General features: G+C 44.0%; 2 protein-coding genes across 2 annotated transcripts; both read left to right on the plus strand.

The window, feature by feature from the left end:
• Window positions 1-3,136: 3,136 nt before the first annotated feature.
• On the plus strand, window positions 3,137-11,496 carry Defb108b (defensin beta 108B). Its single transcript, XM_051160583.1, has 3 exons — window positions 3,137-3,191; window positions 6,724-6,909; window positions 11,438-11,496. Exons 1-3 carry the CDS (start codon window positions 3,137-3,139, stop codon window positions 11,494-11,496), a joined length of 300 nt encoding a protein of 99 aa, XP_051016540.1.
• A 1,047-nt stretch (window positions 11,497-12,543) lies between these two features.
• Window positions 12,544-15,885, plus strand: LOC127202083 (beta-defensin 130B-like). Its single transcript, XM_051160684.1, has 2 exons — window positions 12,544-12,639; window positions 15,704-15,885. The coding sequence occupies exons 1-2, from the start codon at window positions 12,582-12,584 to the stop codon at window positions 15,883-15,885; spliced, it is 240 nt and encodes a 79-aa protein (XP_051016641.1). The 5' UTR covers window positions 12,544-12,581.
• The last annotated feature ends 5,052 nt before the right edge of the window (window positions 15,886-20,937 follow it).

Genomic DNA, 20,937 nt, shown 5'->3' on the forward strand with positions numbered 1-20,937 from the left:
CCCCCCCCCCCCCCCCCCCCCCCCCCCCCGCTTGCAGTGGAAGGTGTGAACACTTCGCCTCTTGCTGGGGGCCAGGGGGCGGGGCTTGCTGCTATGCCCCTGCAGTGATGTATTTTTTTTATCTCTCTGGCACTTTCCCTTCTGTAAGTTGCTTCTGCTTATGGTGTATTTATCGCAGCAACGGGAAAGTAACTGATACCATGTCTATCAGCCGATGGATGTATTCAGAGAGTGTAGTTTATAGAGACAGGGACCGTAAAGGAGAGTGAAATCACGTTACTTAAAGGGAAACGATGGGACAAACTCTGGAAGATAATTATCCCATGTGCTCTTTCACATGCTTCTAAAGAAGAGCTAAATTAGAAACTGAGGAGATGGCTTGACACTTAAGAGCACTTGCTACTCTTGCAAAGGACCCTGGTTTGGTTGCCAGAGCTTATATCAGATGGCTCAAAATCACCTGTAACTCCAACCTCAGGTTACCTGACATCTTTGGATACCTAACATGCAAATAAGCAGATACACAATATAATAATAATGACAATGATGATGATGATGATGTCATTAAATAGTAAATAAACAAGCTTGGAGTTTTTTTTTTAAGGCCTGTTATAAAAAAGAAAGGGAAGAAAAAAAGAGAAATGTAGGGGCAGTGAACATGAGCAAAGAACATTATGCATGGATGTCTCCCCATTATTTTGTACAGCTGAAATGCACTTTAAAGACCAAACAACCACAAAAACTTCTGAGAGAACAATAAACACCATACAAAGGTGGCTTTGCCGCCTGTTACTAGAGGGCTCCTGGAATGTTCTCCTTGAAAGGACTATTTTTCTTTTTCTGGGGCCTTGATGCAAGATAGTCTGTGTGCTTTAGGATAAGATTGTGGAACGTTCTGTTCAGTTCTCACATCAGAAAGAACCAGAAACTCTATAGTTAAGTCTAAACCTCAAGCAGTTGATGGAGATTAAATGTCATCAGTGTAGGCAGAATGCGGCCGGGGTTCGACACAGAGTGAGAACCAGACACCCGAGCTTCCTGCCCGTGAGAACACGGCAGCTTCTTGCACATCTGTAAAGACACTGGAGGTCTGAGGGTTAGCATGAGCCCCGATACTCTTCCTAAACACCTTTGTTTCTCTTAATCCTGGTGTTTAAAAAGCTGTATTAAAATGTCTTTATGAGCTCCAAGACTACTTTAAAAAGAATACTATTGTTACTAACTCTGTGTGTGTGTGTCTACTCATGCACAACAACATTGCGTCACAGGAAAGCGTTCATTTCTTATAAGCAATGTCTATGTGGGCCACGTCTGTCCTTAGTATTCCTCAGAATTCTCGTTTCTCTAAGTGTGTACTATTATTTTCCATTTTATTGCTGATTTTAGTCATTTGTGCTTTGTATTTAGTTTTACTCATTGTTTGGACTTTCAAAAGAGTTAACTCTCGGTCTCGCTGTTTTCCATTTTCTAGTTCATCCACTCTCATCGTTTTCTTTTTTGCTCCCTTCTCCTTGTGTCCTGCCTTGAGCCTGGTGTTCTGTTTTCCTTTGTCTTCTTGGGCTTCCTTGTTATCTAACGTTCAAGGCCGTACACACCCTCTTCACGCTGACTCAGATACGTTCTGCAAAGACGTGTGCTTTGGTTCACTTACTTTCCACTCAAAATGCGAATTAAGTTCTACTATACGTTTCTTTCTTGGTGATATTATTTAGAAACATGTTGTTTGGTTTTCAAATATCTGTTTCACTCTTTCATTTCCTTCCCCTCTTGCTTTTCAACTTAATTGCATTTGGACTAAAGGACATCCTGTTGGTGAGGGCAGCCCTGTGATGCTTTCCACCCCCTGCTTGACCGCATAAGAATGGGTCCGGAACACTTCATCATTGAGATATGAACAAAGCGCACATCCTGTTCTTGGATTATTGCCCTGTGTGGGGGGTATCTTTCCGGGTTTCAGATTCAGCATGTACCCCCCCCCCCGCCCCCGCTTAAGCAGGTTTTACAGGTTACGAATTGCTAAGGATGTAAAATAATGTCTTTGTATGCCCTGCTGCGCAGCCCAGCAGAGCAGAGGACTCCTGCTGCTTGCCCATACTGCCCTTCTTATTGGCCCCCCGAATTCTCGATCCACCTAAAAACCAATAAACTCCTTAGAATAGGGACAAGTGCCTTTTTAAAAACTTTTATTGAATGTCTATGATTTACACATCATGCACCAAAATCCCTCTCCTCCCCCAGTAAAATAAAACAAACAAACAAATCTTGTCACAGAAGGTGTAGTGTATCACGCAGTATAGCCTTTGAGACAAGTGCCTTTTAAACCAACTCTCTCGATTGTTCTTGTCACACGGCTGTGACTCAGAATCTTCTCATGCAGCATCAAGAGATCAGGAGCTATAGAGGTCGTGTTGGTGTTTAAGGAAGCCATTTTTTCCTGCCTATGCCCATATCTCAAGACACTAGCTGACCTAGAGACTTAGAACTCAAATCCGGGTCTCCTGCTTTCCCTCTCACACAGTGACATTTCAGTACTCGCGTTGTTCCTTTGATAACAAAAGCCTTAAGACTAAATCCAACATGCCGTTTCCCCAAAGCAAAAATTTTCACAAGTTAGTGTTGGAAACAAACCTATGTGTGATGTGGTAAACTGTCCAGGGTCCAGGGTCAGCAGAGAGAGCACTGTGGAAGGTCAAACCAAAGATTGGGTGGGCGATGAATTATTAGCAAGTCTTAATAATTCTGGGAAATACTCAGTAACTAAGTGTCTAGTGACTTAGTGAGCCAGCGGGTCCCTAGCAGAACCTCACCCCCACTGGAACTTATTACAGATGCCCGTGTGATCACGAACTTTCATCTGTAGCCAAAATGTTTGGAGACCATGTTCCTTTTTTTAAACAAGGTTTTCTGATCAAAACCCGCACGCAGCCGCATCCTCGGCGAAGCCAGTGAGCAAAGGCTCTCAGTCTTCCCGTGGAGGTCACTCTGCAGAACACTGCCATCCACGAACATCCCTAATGAGGTACAGAGGGACACTCATTGTCCAGACAAAGACATCCCACCGATGCCAGCAAGCCACAGGCAGAAGTCTTCGCTGCCTCCCGGAAGCAAGGCCAGGCGGCCGCCTTCTTCTTCCACCATGAAGATCGCTGCCCTCGGCTTTACCGCTCTCTTTATGAGCCAAGTTCTACCAGGTAACAAAATAAATGTCGCAGGTGCTTGGGTAAGTGGAAAATGCCAGACAGGTGATGGGAAAACAACGCTCAGAGACTAGACTGTCACCTATGGCCCCAAAAGGTGTTCCCACAAGGAATCCACAAGACCCAGGTGGAGAGACCGGTGACCCATCCATTTTCCACTACAACTGTAGCTTACAGAAAATGAAGTCAGGGATGTTTCAAGCCACTGTAAGTGTGATTTTTAATTGGGCCAAGTTACTAGCACTTTCTTGATCTGGGTAATTTAAAAAACGGGGATAAATCTAGTAAATCTTCATTTTCGGAACTCTGATTCATATTCAGGCAAAAGTTGCTTATCTCAGCCTAAAAGCTTTGTAGGTCTAGGCAGGGGCACTGGCGGGATTTGTGGCCTTGAGAGGTTTGCCGCAGCCTACAGCATTCCTAACCGGTCACTGTAAAGTGCCTGCTTCCTTGGCCTTGACCCTGTGCCTGAAGGCCTCTGCCCAGCCCCTGGCTTCCCTCTTCCTCACATATTGCTTTGCAGCAGAAGAGACCCATTCTCATCTTTTCTGGTACCTGCAGGACCTTCAGAGGCGGGGTAGCGTCAGGAAGTGGTCTTTCGCCTCAGTCACTTTGGCTGTGTGCCTTAGATGTTCAGAGACACTGATGAAACAAACATCATGATGAGATGTGACTGTCTTGATATATCGAGTTTCCTTTCTAAAGATGTGCAATTAAAGACTGCCTACTGCTGACTTGTTTGCAGTGCTTTGTGCTGGGAGAGCGTGGGGCGGCAGCTTATAGCACAAGTCAGGAAATACGACATGGAAAAGGGAAAGACAGGATGGAAGGAAGATGGAGATAAAAAAAAAAAAACCAGTTAGCATCATAGATATTTACTATGTGCTGACTCAGTGCTGGAAAGCAAGTACACGAAGAACAAAGTCATCTGATGGCCTTTGATCCCCGTAAAGTCATGCACTATTCAACTTTGATTGCTGCATGAGACCCTGTCTCAAAAAAATTTTTTTAATAAAAAAAAAAAAAAAAAAAAGAACCTTGAAATTTAAAAAACCTGTTTTGTTTTTTGTATGTCTGTGGGTTTATTGTTCTGGTTTGGTTTATATTTTTTATTTTTTATTTTTATTTTATTTTATTTTTATTGTGGCAGGGTTTCTTGTAGCCCTTGAACTCACTGTTTAGCCAGGGATGGCCCTGAGCTTCTGATTCCCCTGCCTCTACCTCTCAAGTGCTGGGATTCCAGGCATGTGCCAAGTGCCTGTGATGCTGGGCATCAAACCCTCACGCACGCCAGGCAAGCACTCTAGCAACCGAGCTATATCCCCACCACCCCTCACGTTCATTTTCTCATTGCCATTCAAACAAAATAGAGGGTCGGTGACATTACAAAACGAACACAGGAAAGCCACTACTCGTCTCCAAAATGGAATAAGAGACAATGCTAAAGAAGCCTTAGGAAGGTGGCTCCTCTCCCACAGTCCTTGGGTAGACATTTCCAGACCAACGGCAGCTTTGGGAAGTAAGGTTAGGAAAGAGGAGCAGAGAGGAAGCAGATAGGGGAGTTGGATACGGCTCAGAATACAAGCTACAACTCTGTCCTCATCACCTCTAACACTAGGTCACATGAGATGAACTGCCCTTTCCCTCAAGCCCGTTTCCTCCTCTACCAGAGTTTTGACAGGATCATCTGTGGACGTGTTCTGAATCGAGATTCAGTTTGCATATGAAGGAAATGGAAAGGACATGGGTCCACGCTGGAAGTGCTTGTACAAAAGCCACCCGATGTTACTTCAATTCTTGGGCGTCTACATGACGCACCAGCCCATGAGCTTTTGTAAGTTAAGGGCTTAACGTTCTATGCCTCCAGCTGCACAGCTAAACAGCACAAGGCATGTGAACTGAGGGTGCCGGCCGGTTCTCTCACCCGTTTGCCACAGAATAGAAATAACTGCAACTCAAGCCACTGTTCCTCGGCCATTTCCTGGATTCTCTCTGTGTGCCAAGACTCGAGTCTGGCTCTGGGGTACGGTGAGCGGTCTAAGATTCCCGCCCTCAAGTAATTAATTCATCACCGGAGAGTGAGGTCAGGTGAGGACACAGTCATGGTAGGAGGCGAGAGATGCTGAGATGGAGAGACGCTTGGAGATTCAGCAGTGGTCTTCTGCCTCAGTCTTCTAAGCTCTGGTGAACCTTCTTGCTATGATGGGCTAGCCTAAGAGAAAGGGAACCTGGAGTTACAGTAGTTGGCTAATGTAGAGAGGCAAAGCCTGGGAATCAATCGATTCAGATTTCACTTGGCTTCTACCTAGAGCTCAGCGCTTAAAAGGACCATTATTTTATCATTTAACACCATACTCTTCAAATTATTCTCCAATTTACGTTTTTAAATAAAAAGAGCTATTGCATGAGTTTTTGATCTTCTCATCCATTAAGTAATTTTCCATATGGACCACAAAGAGTTAAATCAATTTAATGCATTTGAATTTCAGTTCACTTTGGTTTAGTAGCCCATACTGATTTGATGAAATTTAAGAACTGATATTCTTAAAAAATTCTTTTAAAAGGAAGGAATGGGGTGCATTTAATCAAAACATATTATATATGTATAAGATTCTGAGGGAATAAAAATAAATTTTAAAGAATGCTTACTGGTACAGAATGAAGGGGCGGAGATTAGCCTTTGTGTTCCAGAACACTCTCCCCCAAAAAAATGCTGTCTTGGCTACTTCTCTAACTCTTAATGAAAAGCTTAAGAAACTGTCAAAACATGAGTTTTGTTGCTCAGAATAAAACACTTCTGAAAGCATAAGAGTGCCTGTGGCCAACCTCCGGAGCAGTCAGACCTTAGGCCACGAATCAAATACTATCTGCTGTTTCAAACGTGTAGGTTTGGGTACCTCTTAAGAGCTTGAACGACTCACTCGTAATGCAATGGTTTCTAAAATAGGAGTGTAGCTGCAACTAACACCAGGGAGTAAAGAGTGAGAGACGTAGCATCAAAGTGAACAGATAACAGTGAGGCTATTTGTGTCTATGAGCTATGTGGGCATATGGCTCCCTTCCCCCACAAAAATAACCATCTCTCTAGCAATGCTCTTGAGGTGTATTTTCTTTTACGTCCACTTTCAGGTTCCATTTCTGAAAGTTAAATATGTAAATATGATAGCATATCATGCATAGAGAATTATCTACGAGCCTTCTTAAAAATCAGCAGTAAGAAATGATATCATGGACCAGACTCATTTTTGCCAAGGAGGATGTAGGAAGGATAATATGCTGTGTGCATGCCCTAAAATCCACTAAGCAGAAAGTACTGCTTGGTCTTGGACATCCGATACTTAGATGTACCCAATAGTGCCAGATTTCTCCAGAAGAAATTTCCAAATGTTCTGTGACATCAGATTTTTAAGTAACAATGAGTGTCTTTATATGTTTTCCCCCAACGCGACCCACCCCTCAGCCTGTGTACAAAGTGAAAATTCATCCAGTCAAGTAAATAGTCCCAATAACTCTTTTTTGTGTGCAGTCAGGGGAAACCTCAAGGAAGTCTGTGAACACCCTAATGGTGCCTGCCGGTCAAGTTGCATTGAAACTGAAGTCTACGTTGGGAGATGTCTAAATAAACGACATTGCTGCCTGCCCATGGGAAATGAACCCAGACTTGAGATCGGACCAAAGAACTCAAGCCTTTCGCTTGGACCCTCCATGATTTGCACGTTTGCCTCTCTCTCCTTGCCTCTCTCTTTCCTTCTCTGCTTTCGTAGACTTTCATTCATTCCTCAATAAATACTAAATCAAAATAGTGAAGACAAGGCTGGTTTTTCAAAAAAGATTATTCTTATATGGGTATTGGGTGTTTGAGCTGTATGTCTGTCTGTGTACCACAAGTGTGCCTGGTGCAGGTGTGGGCCGAAGAAGGTGTTAGATTCCCCAAAACTGGAGATACAGACAGTAGCGAGCCACCGTGTGGGTGCTGGGGATCGAATCCAGGTCCTCTGAAAGAGCAGCCAGTGCTCTTCATGGCTGAGGCATCTCTCCCTGAGAAGGCTACTTTTTAAAGTGTGTGTTCAGAGGCTAGAAAGATGGGTCAGTGGTTAAGAAAACTGGCTGCTCGCCAGAGGACCTGGGTTCGGTGCCCAGCACCAACATGGCAATTTACAACTGTTTGTAACTCCAGTTCCGGAGGATATGACGCCTTCTTCTGGCCTTGGTGGACACTCCATGCATGTGGTGCACAGACATACATGCAGGTAAACCACCCATACAAATAAAATTTAAAATAAATATATTATTAAGGTTTGTGTTCTACATTATTTGTGCCTGTGGTTGGGCTCCCAGTGTGTTCCATGCTTCTGCCTGGTTGAGGTAAACTCCTGGTTCCAAATGTCCCCTGTGGGGTAGGGAAACTACTATCATACCCACTGCCTTTGTCCAACATCTCAACCCTTTAGCCTTTATGTAAGTTGACTCCCTCTTCCCACAGGAGAAATGTACTGTCTCCTCATGCAGACTTGCAGGGTCTCCCTCCCTGTAAAGGGAGTACACAGAACACAAAGGTTCTCCCCAGTCAGCCATTACTAGAGATCTGAATCCTGCAGAGAACAAAACCCAGTTAAACACAGTGGCTTCCACACCTCCTTCCAAAGCAGTGTCCTGGACCTAGTTTGTACTGAGTGTCACGTGGTTTCTCCACTCATCACCCTTTCTACCGTGGACACCACTTCATGGGTCAGCTGTGAACGAGGGAACACAGATTTCCCCCCTGTTGCTTCTGTGGGTTTGAAGTGTGGTGTGGATTACAGTGCACCAAAATCAAGGTCTGTGTGCTTTCTGGGAGCTTCACAGTGTTTTTCTCCATCCTTACCACAGCAGTGGTGCACTACAGGCTATGGCTCCCTCTTCCTGCTTCTAAACCCAGCAATCATGAGTTGAGCCCAGCTCACACACAACACTTGATTCATCTTTGGCTTCAATCTCATGTGTTCTGGGACTCCTGTGGCTTCATTTGCCCGACATGCTCAGTCCCAGATCATCTCCCCAGGTAAGATGAAATGCTGAGTCACATCTCCCAGGTAAGATGAAATGCTGGGTCACATCTCCCAGGTAAGATGAAATGCTGAGTCACATCTCCCAGATAAGATGAAATGCTGAGTCACATCTCCCAGGTAAGATGAAATGCTGAGTCACATCTCCCAGCGTAAGATGAAATGCTGAGTCACGTCTCCCAGGTAAGATGAAATGCTGAGTCACATCTCCCTGGGTAAGATGAAATGCTGAGTCACATCTCCCAGGTAAGATGAAATGCTGAGTCACACCTTCCCGGGTAAGATGAAATGCTGAGTCACGTCTCCCAGGTAAGATAAAATGCTGAGTCACGTCTCCCAGGTAAGATGAAATGCTGAGTCACATCTCCCTGGGTAAGATGAAATGCTGAGTCACTTTGATTCTTTGCACAATCTCAGTGTCTCTTAGTCAGATGAGATGCCGTGCTCATGTGCTCCAGCTTCCGTGGTGTTGGGAGGGCACACTGAGTTGCTACCCAACGTGGCTCCATATTGTGTGACTCAGGCAGTTTAGATGCTCTGAGTAACCAACATCGAGTTTTCTTTGGGTTATGAAGTTACGAGGAGTGAGTAGAGAATCAAGATATTTAGAGGACATGATTAACACATGATATATGTGTTTGAAAGTATCTCAATTTGTGTAATTAACATATAAATATAAAACAAATAAGTAAATAGATGCTTTTTAAAGTCATTTTAACTAGATTTTATTCTGTCTGATTTGACCAAAAGAAAAATTTAAGTGTGCCATATGAGCAACTCAAAGTCGTGAAAAGTTTAAAACATTTGAACTCTTAAAATATTTCATGAGGGGTGTCTCTTCCTTTTGTGTTTTGTTGTAAAATTAACTCAATAAAGGCGTTCGCCATGTTTAACTCCAGCCGCAGGGATTCTGGAGTCTTTTGACCTCTACACGCACCAAGCACACAGGGGGTGTACAGACATATGGGCAAAACACTCATACCTATACAAAAAAAAATTCTAATAATCTTTTTTAGAAAGAAAGAGAGAATGGGTGAATGAATGGATGAATGGATGAATGAAACGTTCAACTAGGTGCAGCAAATCTAAGTTCCCAAACATGGTAAACTCAAAGAACCAGAGTATGTTACCATCAAAGGGCAAATGAAGTAGCATAGTATTGTCATAAAATAGACAGACAGGCAATAGCAGGCAATACAGCGGAACAACCTCACCATCTTCAACTGACTGATTCCCAAGAAAGTAGCCAAAAATATGCTGTGGAGCAAAGATAACCTCGCACAGAGTGGTGCTGGGGTGGGAGGACACACACTGGGATGCCATGACCTCCATCCTTACTGAAAATGGACCAATGGCCAAAATGTTAGCTCAGAAACAATAACCTGCTGGAAGAGAATGGTGGAAATTTAACAAGTTGGGGAGACAATGTTTGTTTGGCTTACACCCCAAAAACAAAGGCAACAAAACTCAAATTGTAGTAATATCAAGCTACAAAGCATCCTTTGCACCAAAGGAAGCAATCACCAAAGCCAAGACAAATTACTGAATCAGAGGAGATGTTTGCACACCATCTATCTGATAAGGAAGTGATGTTCAGAATACACCAGGAACTTAATATACAATGAAAAAATCTGATTTTTTAAAGGAAAATTTATTTGAAAGGACCTCTGTCAAAAGAAAGCACACAAATGGCCAAGACGTGTATGGAAAAAAATTCTAAGTGCCCAGAAAATGCAAATTGTGTCCATAATAAGGTATCCTGTCACCCCAGTTGGGGTGGCTATTATCAGAAAGAAAAAAAAATCACAAAAGCCAGTGATATTGTGGGAAAGGGGAGGGGCAACTCACACAATGCCAGTGGGGATAGAAATTAGTACAGCCAAAAAAAAAAAAAAAAAAAAAAAAAAAAAAGGGGGGGGGGGGGGGGAGCAGAGCAGAGGCTGCTCAGAGTTACAAACAGAACCACAGGGTCCAGCAGTCACACTAGAAGGATATGCAATCATATCTTCTAGAGCCATCTGCATGCCAATGCTTATTGCAACACGGTTCACCTTAGCAAGGAAATGGAGCACATTTAACTATCCATCTTTGGAGGGATGAAGAAGATGTGATGGCCACATCATGCATACAATAACATAGCATCCAATCACTTAAAAGGGACAAATGTCTACCATGGGCAGGAATGAGGGTGAAGCTGAGATTAATGACAGTGCTCTGTGAAACCAACCTCAGGAAGATAAACATACAAACATCACCTTATCCCATTCTGTGCTCTTCTCTGCATGATGCAGCCCCTCCCCCAAACCCACAACTCTCTAGTGAGCTCTTCCCCCGTGAAGCTTTTGAAAGGTGTCTAAACATTGTTTTCATCTGTGACAACATGGGTAGAATCAGAAAACGTATAAAGTGAAATCAACCGGGCAAAGAAATGCAAATACAATGTGTTCTCACTCATTAGTGGAAGCTTTAAGAAGCTGATACTTTATAAGAAGAGAGTAGATAAGCCATCAGCTGAGACAGGGGATGGGGAGGAGTGAAAAAGTAAAGAGTAGGTGCCAAGAGGCAGTACCAGTGAGGAGAAGATGGTTTAATGTTATACGGCACAGAGGAGAAGCTTCAGCACGTAATACTTTTGTTGTTGTTGTTTTCTTGAGACAGGGTTTCTCTGTGTAGTCTTGGCTGTCTTGGACTCACTGTGTAGACCAGGCTAGCCTCTAACTCACAGAGATCCACCTGCCTCTGCCTCCCAGAGTGCTGGGATCACATGTGTGCGCCAATGCGCCTGGCTGCACACAATCATTTTTAACATATTTTATTGACTTTTGAGAATCTCACTCATATATTAAAATAATATGTATTTAAATCATACTCATCACTACCTCCCTCTAACTCCTCCCAGATCCACCTCTCCTCCTCCCTCCCCCTCCTCTCCCTCCCCACTCCCAACCTTGTGTCTTCTATTTTTTTTCAGGATGTGTCCATATGTGCAATAGTGTTAAGAACGTTATAGCATTACCAGTAGCTTTCTGTTCAGATTTAAAGCCCACCCCTAAGAAAGAAACACATGCCTACTGCTATAAACCTGGCAAGGCTCTTAGCTGGAGCTCATAGGCCTCTGTAGTAAACCTACTGCTATTATTTAATGAAACTACCAAGGTATCATATTGTCCTCTAACTGTGTATCTGTACTCATAGATTACGGCAGCTCTGAGATGCCATTGGAGAAGGTTTATGGTGCAACGGGCAGTGGCTAACACAGAAACTCACAACTGTCAAAGTGGAGAGAAAAAGGGACAATGGAGTGCTCAGCTACAAAGGAATATCTGTCTCACACACACACACTGACACACATGCACACACAAACAGACACACATGCACACACAGAGACACAGACACACACATAAACATGCACACAGAGACACAGACACACACATGCACACACAGACACACAGACACACACACACACACACACACCCCAAGACTCAGGAACCACTGCGAAAGAAAAGAAGGAAAGATTCTAAGAGCCAGAGGTCAAGGGGCAGCAGGGCAAAACTTGACAGTGACTGTCCTCATGAGCTCACAACATCTGTGATCTCCCTGTACAAGCCCTGCACAAGAGCAAGCCAATATTTCAGCACAAAGCAAGATAAGGTTCGTGAGCACCCACACCTATCTCAGAAGCTAAGGACAGGTGACACTTCTGGGGGAAGAGGAATTGGCTTTCTTCAAAGGTGTGGCCCTGCTATGTGGACCATGCTCCACTGGATAACCTCACACCCTGAGTATACGGGCAGCACAAAGGGAATTCGATGGATTATTAGAAAAAGATACATAATGTTTAATCATATAGTTAAAAACACTAAGGGAGAAGTGTTTGATCAAGTTCGAGGGGAGAGAGTTGCTAATTTCACTATTACATGCTGTGTACATGTAGCTGATTACAACACTGCCCTCCACAGACAGGCATAAATTTTATGTGCCATGTAAAAAATTAATCTTGTATTGTATGAGAGAGAGAGAGAGAGAGAGAGAGAGAGAGAGAGAGAGAGAGAGAGACAGAGACAGAGACAGAGACAGAGACAGAGACATAGAGAGACAGAGAGGGGGGGAGGAGAGAGAGGGCAGACTGAGAGCACATAGCAGTCTGGTTTTCTATTATTGGGTTAATTTGTCACCAAATTTAGAAACTCTAAGGTCTGGAAATACTCCCACAAGAGCAGTTTTACTTCTTGGCATGTTAGGCTTCGCTAACCAGGAGGAACCACAGGCCCCCAGAAGTGAATAAAAGCCCCACGCTTCACGGTTACTCACCACCTTCCACACCGCTGGCCACTCAGGCATGAGGTCCCACTCTGGCTTGTCTGTCCTCTTCCTCTTTTTGATGCTGACGCCGAGAGGTAAGCTGGGAAATGCGTGCAGGAGCCGAGCGTCTCAGGTCTGCTGAGCTGCACAACTGTGTTTTGTCCCTCATACACAGACTTGAGTGTCCCAAAGTCCAACACCTTCAGAATGGACGAGGCCTGAATTCAGAAAGTAGTCAAGGAAGCCCCATCAGCATAAAATGGGGAGGGGAGACATGCAGAGAAACAGAGATGGAGAGCCTACTTGACATAGAACTTAAGTCTATAAATTTTCAAAAATGGCTACCACCAGCACCCGACTCTCTAAAGGAGAGTGGAGATTAATGCTTACTGCTGAGTGAATGGGGGCTACAGTCTGTTGGTGAGAAGTGCATGCAAACGCCAGGTGCAAAAAAGACAACTCAGAAACGGGAGAATTATGGGCAAAATAAAGACCAGTGGGAAGCTTCAAAATGAATTGTAAGGAAGCATGTAAAAATCTGAATTGTGGACTGGAGCGATGGCTCAGAGGTTAAGAGCACTGGCTGTTGTTCTAAAGGTCCTGAGTTCAATTCCCAGCAACCACATGGTAGCTCACGACCATCTATAATAACATCTGGTACCCTCTCCTGGCATGTAGACACACACACAGGCAGAATATTGTATAAATATTAAATAAATAAATATTAAAAAAAAAAAAAAAGAAAAAAATCTGAATTGTGCCAAGCCCGGTGGCACACACTTGTAATCCTAGCACTATGGAAGGCAGAGTCAGGCGAATCTCTGTGAGTTCGAGGCCAGCCTGGTCTACAAAGTGAGACCAGGACAGCCAAGGCTACACAAGGAAATATAACATCAACATGAAAGCCACTCCAATCCTCTTCTGGCTGTTTCATGCAGATCCTGGTAAGAACTTATAAAATCCTTTCTTTGGTACTTTTTGGAAGAAAAGGTGATTTCCGGGCAACCTCAGGGAGCAGCGGATTAGACAGTAGTAACAGCATTGTCCACCACCAGCCAGATGCCCACATCTCTCAAACTACTGTCTGTCCTCACCTAGAGAGAGCTGACCTTGGTTCATCTCTGAGGTTCTCTTAAGCACAGCCAAAGCCTCTCACTTATGACCATCCTCATACCTACCTGGCACTTAGCTCTCACACAGGCGTGGATACAGTCCCTCATTCGTTTCTCAGCTGTGGCCGGAAAGCACAGCCGTGGTGGACAAACTCGCAGGAACCCGTAGTGTAAAATAAGACAGCAATTATTTGAACTTAGAAGGCACCTTAGTGGTCATGTCTTTCACTTTAGAGGACAGAAGGCATGCTCCCATGAGGACTGGGATTTTGCTGGGGTCACATATGTGGTTGAAACACTGAACCAAGTTTCTCTTTTTCTGGGTCATTTTTCCACGTGGGTCATAAATCCACGTGGATGTAAAATGGTGACTGATGTCTGCCAGACTTTCACCTCAAGATCTCTTAACTGGGTATTGAGAACAATATACATACATACATACATACATACATACATACATACATACATACACACACACATACATACATACATACATACACACACACATATATACACACACACACACTGTGTTTGACAGCATTAAAGAACCAGGGGGCTACTAGGCTATGTGAAATAAACCAGGTGTGTTATTTCATTTATACAAGGACCTAAAATAATCAGACCCAGAACAGACACGACAATGGTAGTTATCAGAGCCAGCATGTTGGGGGGGGGAGGAGGAAGGAAGGACTAGAGAGTTAGATATAAACATTCAGGTAGACAGTTCGATAAGTTTTATAGACAAATTCTACAACTTCATGTCTATAGGTCTTAAAAATGTTAAGTTCGGACCTCATGGTAAATTTTCTTATCTTAATAAAGTAAGGAGAGGCTATTTAAGATGAGGGGAGAGCTAGCTTCCTGCAGGGTGCGTGGAACACACAGAGGCCTGCCTTGCAGGGCGGGATCCCTGACCTGTCCCGAGCAAGCGCGATCAGCCTGCCTTTGCTTCTCCCAACCAGTTACACCGTGAAGGAAGAGTAAACCAAAGCCCTGCAGTTTCTCAGTGGAGGCAAGCACTTTGCACGGCCATGTCTCTTGTGAACCCAGCGGGTATAAGACAGGAAAAGATTTTTTTTTAAAAGTCTTATCTTTACGGCATCTTCCGATTATTTTTGTTGTTTGAGAATTTTATACAGGAATACAACATGTTTTTGTCAAGCCCACCCCCAATCCCTCTCCTCCGATCCTCTATTCCCCATCACATTTTTTCCCTCTCCCAACATCATGTGCTGTCCGTGTTTTCTAAGGACCATAAGCAGAAGTGCGTCTTTTATGTCACATCCACCATCATCACAGGTGGGAAGAGTGAAGCTTCCCAGTGCTAGAAGGGCCACCCAAAGGGCACTGACACATACATAGCCTTAGCTCTGCTCGCCTCAACAGCCAAATGAGTTAGGGAGGTGTGTCAACACACTTGAGGAAAACTTTCAGCTCTGAGAAGTCTCTCCATGCATGCATACACGGAAGGTACCAAGTAACTCTAGAAGCATGTTTCTTACATAGTTTTAAAGGGAGGGGGCTTGGGATGGAAGAAAAAGAGCGGGCCGATTTTCTAGAAAGTGAGTTGGAGATGCGCCCGATGAAGACGCTGTAAGGGCAGAGGCAGAAGATTGACTCTGCTGTTGAAACCGCCACGTGGTGGAGGCATTGATGCCTTCAGTCCAGGGTGATTCACTAGGGAAGAAACTGAGCAAGACGTTGCCCACTGAAGTTCCAAAGACACCTTCTCCATCTTGGTAATAGGAAACACGGCCGTGTACTCAAAATGTGCTGCCCAGGGTGAGGACCACATCTCTTAAAAATCTCACAAGTTAGCCTGCTCACACCAAGGTGTACATAATCCCAAACCGTTAACACTTCTCCAAAAAAAAAAAAAAAAAAAAAAAAAAAAAAGCACTATTTCTGCGTAAGCATCAATTTTTCCGTGTAGACAACAGTCTGTCTTTTGCTCCAGAGCCATTCTCTGGGGTTGTGGCTTTGTGCCCATTTACAGTACTTTGAAAGTGAATTATTAACAGTGTTTTCCCAATTTCTTCCTGTTCAGGAAAGGCTGGCGTCATCCCCGGAGAAAAACAATGCATTTTGTTGAAAGGGAAATGCAAAGACATAGGATGTGCACCAACAGATGACGTCATTGGTATATGTAACGATGAGATGAAATGTTGTAGGAAATGGTGGGTTTTTGAACCCTACCCGACACCGGTTCCCAAAGGAAAGTCTCCTTAGAGGGGAGAACACCAGAAGCCATCCAGACTCCAGAAAACATGGACAACGAGCTTTGCAGACTTCTGCCTAGCTGTACTCACCTCCCTTGCCTGGAAATAAATGTCCTGAGTCCATACTTGTTGATTGCTGTAAGCCTTTTATAAATCTACCGCCAGTTAGTAAAAGGAACTAAGAGGGGACACCCCATTACTGCTTCAGGATTTATTAAAACACCTCCACTCATGACCCTCTTATCTGAGATTTACCGTAGCAATACTTTCATCTTTAAATTTAAAAAATAATAATAATGTTATTATTATTGTTGTTGTTGTTAGTATCACTGGAAGAAAATGGATGAGAAGAACCTCGCGCCCTGAAAATCTTTAAGCAAAATTAGCATCCAATAAAACAGATCAAAACAAAATTTTAAGCATGTAAAATAGTGACTATGAAGTAGATAATGTTTGCTTGTCTACACTAAAATATAAACACTTTCTCTCATTTGCTTCGGAAGGCATTGCATCTTTCTGAGATGGGAGTGTAGCTCAGAAACAGAGCACTTGACAAGCCCTAACTCAAACCACTAAATATAAATATAATTTTTACTACTGATAAGATCTGGCACTCATGTGACCTTGTTGGCAGTGCACCTGAGAATTGGGCTCTAACCCCTACTCCCTCTCCCAAAACACAACCTCCAACAATAGAATCCAAGTTCTTAAATTCCGAAAAGATTACGTACATTTTCTTGTGTCTATTACAAAAGATAAAAAAATATCCCTAAAGTCTAATTCTGGAGGAAAACAACTTTAATACATCTATTAACATGAAAGAGTAATTTATTTGTGAAAATTTAAAATGTGACAGAACATCTCATAGGCTGGTAATGTGCAGTAAGATACTTAAGGTAAACTCATGTGGTTTTTCATAATAGTAATGGTTGCACAGGTATAACAATTATGAATAAATCAGAGACATCATAAATAAGCCAAAGTGCAGTATAGAAATGCATTCCACTGCAACTGTGATCTTGTGCTCCTCCCTTTATAGCTATGGTGGTTTAAAAAATCATGACAGGCCGGGCGTGGTGCTGCATGCCTTTAATCCCAGCTCTCGGGAGGCAGAGGCAGGTGGATCGCTGTGGGTTCGAGGCCAGCCTGGTCTACAAAGTGAATCCAGGACAGCCAAGACTACACAGAAAAACCCTGTTTCATAAAAAAAAAAAAAAAAAAAAAAAAAAATCATGACAGACACATGAACTTTATTAACAAAATCAGCTAAAAGACCTGATGACTTCTCACCATGAAGACCCAACCCCTTAGAAGAGGAGTCTTAATTGAGAAAGAACCTCTGTAACATTGGCCTGTGGGCAAGCCTGTGGGGGGTTTCCTTTATTCATAGTGGAGGCTGGAGGGTCCAGCCCACTGTGGGTAGTGCCACCCTGCACAGGTGGTCCTGGGTTATAGAAGAAGGCAGGCTAGCAGGCCAGAGTGCCGAGTTCCTCCAATGTTCCTGCTCCAGTTCCTGCACTGAATCCCTACCCTGGCATCTCTCAGGGATGGTAAGAAGTTTGGCCACAAATTGATGGACTATATAACAAAAAACCCCTTAAGTAACCTTGATAGCAGTTAAATCGTGAAAGTATAGACAAAAAATGGACAATTAAAGATATTGTGGAATATCTGTGACATCCATTCTGTAATAGGTAAAATCACTATGTTTACACTATTCTGAAGGGAGGCTGGGTATGTTGCAGTATGGTATATGCACGTTGGGATGGTTAGAGTGGAGCATAGTTTGTACAATTCCTGTGCATTGTTTGCCTTGGCAGCACCTACACTAAAAGTGGACTCATGCAGAGATTAGTGTCGCTCCCATGCACTTAATATGCACGAGTCACCATAATTTCAGTGTTATACAGGAAGAATGAATGAAGAAATATTTGGTAGAAAATTAAAAATTAGAAATAGACCTGTCTTGGTTACCACTCAATCACTCTGACGAAAAACCGTGACCCAAGCAACTTATAAAAGGAACCATCTAATTAGAAGCTTGCTTGCAGTTTCAGGGTGTTAGTTCATGACCATCGTGGCAGGGAGCATAGCAACAGATGGGCAGGCATGGTGCCGGAGTAGTAGCTGAGAGTTCACTCCTGACCTACAAGAGGCAGGCAGAAAGAGAGCAAGATTGGGCCGGCCTGGTGTGAGCTTCTGAAAGTTCAAAGCCCATTCCCAGTGACACATCTCCTCCAACAAGGCCACGCCTCCTCCAACAAGGCCACACCTCCCCCAGCAAGGCCACACCTCCTCCAAAAAGGCCACACCTTCTCCAGCAACGCCACACTTCCTAAGCCTTTCCAAACAGTTCCACTAATTGAGACCAGGCATTTAAACATATGAACCTGCAACGGTCCTTGCCATTCAACTACCACCAGATTCTAAGAGGGAGAAACTCAATCAAAAAAGGAATAATCCAAATATAGTAAGAATTTTTAAATTATAGAGCAATACAATATATTTATTATTAGGTTGAGAATCTCATTGGTTTCCTGGTTTTCAAATAAAAATATACTATTTAACAATAAGGAAAACAAAAAAACCACTGAGTAGGCTAGGTATGTTGATATGTGCCTTTAACTCCAGCTCCGGAGAGGCAGAGGCAGGTGGATCTCTTTGAGTTCTAGATTAGCCAGGGTTGCATAGTGAGTTCAGGCTAGCCAGGGCTATAAAGTGAGACATTGTCTCAAAAACGAGAGTCAAAAGTTCACTCAAGTATGTCTGTTTATACATATAAGAACCACTAGGAATTTGAACTCAGTACAAAGGTAAAGAAAGATGTAAAAGTCTGCTGGGTAAGTGAGTGAACACTCACTCAAAGCACATAGATATTTATTTTCCCAAAATGACGGGGTGCATGTGTGTGAAATTTAGGGTTGCTGTGGGGGGAGGGGGATCAAAATGAGTAGGAATAAATAATTCTGTGTTTTATTTTTAAGTATGAGGTTTTGAGGGTATCTGTAGGTATCCCTGGGTAAGGAAACAATACCTTTAAAGGCCACAACCAAAATAAATATGATAACATGAATTTTTTGTACCATTGAGAAGGAAGGGGTGTGTAATTCTGAATTATGTATTGCCTAGTGCCTTTTTAGCAAGCTGCACTCAATAAAAACCATGACTCCCCAGGCCAAGTTTGCCATCTGATATTAAGTTATCTTCTTTATCCTTCTGCTGTGACAGCGTGTGCTTGAAGGCTGACAGCCCTCGGGCCTTTGAGGGAAGGCATTGTCAAAGCGCTCTATGTGCACCCACAGAGGCCCCCGGTGATCTGGCAACACCTGAGTGTTCATGCCCCTATAGCCAGAGTAGAATGGAGTTAGTCCTTTGAGGTCTGTGATGGCAGTCGGCAGCTGGGTGTCACACGGTGTCCCTGGGCCTCCAGGCAGCACCACCTCCGTTCCAGGCAGGGAAACAGATTTTGATAGAAAATGTCAGAAAGTCACTAAAATCCCCACTTTCAGTGTTCCACAGAAGGTTTCTCTTTCTCCTCATAAATTTGGTCAATTTGCCACATTAACTGTGCTGCAAGAAGCCAAGGGTTTGCAGATATGAGACTAAAACTGGTAAATTCCGTACTCACGGTCAAAGGAGGTCAAACAAACAAACAGAAACTCAGCCAGACTGCCCTGGTGAATCCCAGCGTCATCAACAAGTGGAACACACTGGCAAGGGCCTTCACAGAGGTCACCCTTTGAGCTTGGAGAACGCTGGAGAAGTGGGTGCCCGTGTGCCTCTGTTTCGGTCACTTACGAAGAGGAAAGACCTAAACCTGGGCTTCGAGGCAGACATCCCTAGAGCCTTCCTTCCCTTCGTGTGTCCTCTTAGTCTAGAATGTCCCCTTTTGGGACCTCCAGTCACGTCTCCATCATCTTGCCAGTGGCATCTGCAAAGTCTCAGCACTGGGAGTGAACCCGCCCACATAACATACCTACACGTTCCACCCACTGAAACCTCCAAACAGGGGGGAACACCCTAGTGAGCCTCGGCAGGAAATGAACTCCCATTTTAACGATGGAAAGTTCCCTAACTTGCAATGAGTCCTTCTCGATAGCTATGGAGATGGTGGAGAGACAGCTCAGCACGCGAGCGCTGGAGTTCAGTTCCCAGCGTCCATGTCAGCCTGTTTACAAGTACCTAGTAACTCCCGTTCCAAGCTAGCTGTCGCCCTCTTCTGGCCTCTTTAGGCACCTACACTCACAGGCACATTCCAGTACCCAGACACACACGCTAGGTTTTTGTTGAAAATCTAAAATTATAAAGATTAATATCCAGATGGTGGCACACGCCTTTAAGCCTAGCACTCGGGAGGCAGAGGTACGTGAATCTCTGTGAGTTCGAGGCCAGCCTGGTCTACAAAGGGAGTCCAGGACAGCCAGGACTACAAGAGAAACCCTATCTTGAAAAACAAAACAAAGCAAACAAAAAGATTAGTATCAAGGATATGGACCCCCCCCCCCGTTTCATAGTTTCCAAGATTGGGGTGCTTCTGCCTTCTGTAAATCTTCCCTGGGCTCCTCAGAATACTCTGGTATCCACTATGTTTGCCTCATCAGAGCCATTGAGTCAGAAATAGGCTTGTGCTGCCATTCCATTCACTTTTGTCTTATAACATCTTAATTCTTCCTGTGTTACTTCACAACTGAGACGTGTGAACAATTTGTGTTCACTAAGACTTTCAGTATAGAACTTAGCCTAGGTCTAGTTTCAAATCTGAGTGTCTACTCCCTAAAACACTGACAGATCTTCACCACGTCGCTTGTCAAGGGCTTCTCTTTTCCATTGCATTACCAGGGCATGAGGTGAGTCGGCTCTCTCTGTAAGTGGGGCCTTCCTTAACTCACGCAGCTCCAGAGTCCAGGAGATAGCTCCCCACCTTCCCTCCCTGCTGTGTGTTTACCACCTGTGCCCACACCCAGCCAGCACCTCATCAATGCGCTTAAAGCGAATGCCCTGGTCGGTCGGTCGTGTGCCTTGCATGCTGCCTCCTGGTACAGAAGAGCCTCGCTGGAGCACA

Source organism: Acomys russatus, chromosome 18, assembly GCF_903995435.1.
Source record: "Acomys russatus chromosome 18, mAcoRus1.1, whole genome shotgun sequence".
NCBI lineage: Eukaryota > Metazoa > Chordata > Mammalia > Rodentia > Muridae > Acomys > Acomys russatus.

Bases quoted from the DNA above. Each gene is read 5' to 3' on its own strand.
- Defb108b (XM_051160583.1), top strand. From the start codon at position 3,137: ATGAAGATCGCTGCCCTCGGCTTTACCGCTCTCTTTATGAGCCAAGTT. The intron at 3,192-6,723 runs GTAACAAAATAA...TTTTGTGTGCAG, and splicing joins TATGAGCCAAGTTCTACCAG to TCAGGGGAAACCTCAAGGAA. The intron at 6,910-11,437 runs GCACGTTTGCCT...CTGTACTCATAG, and splicing joins GCTTGGACCCTCCATGATTT to ATTACGGCAGCTCTGAGATG.
- LOC127202083 (XM_051160684.1), top strand. From the start codon at position 12,582: ATGAGGTCCCACTCTGGCTTGTCTGTCCTCTTCCTCTTTTTGATGCTG. The intron at 12,640-15,703 runs GTAAGCTGGGAA...CTTCCTGTTCAG, and splicing joins TTTGATGCTGACGCCGAGAG to GAAAGGCTGGCGTCATCCCC.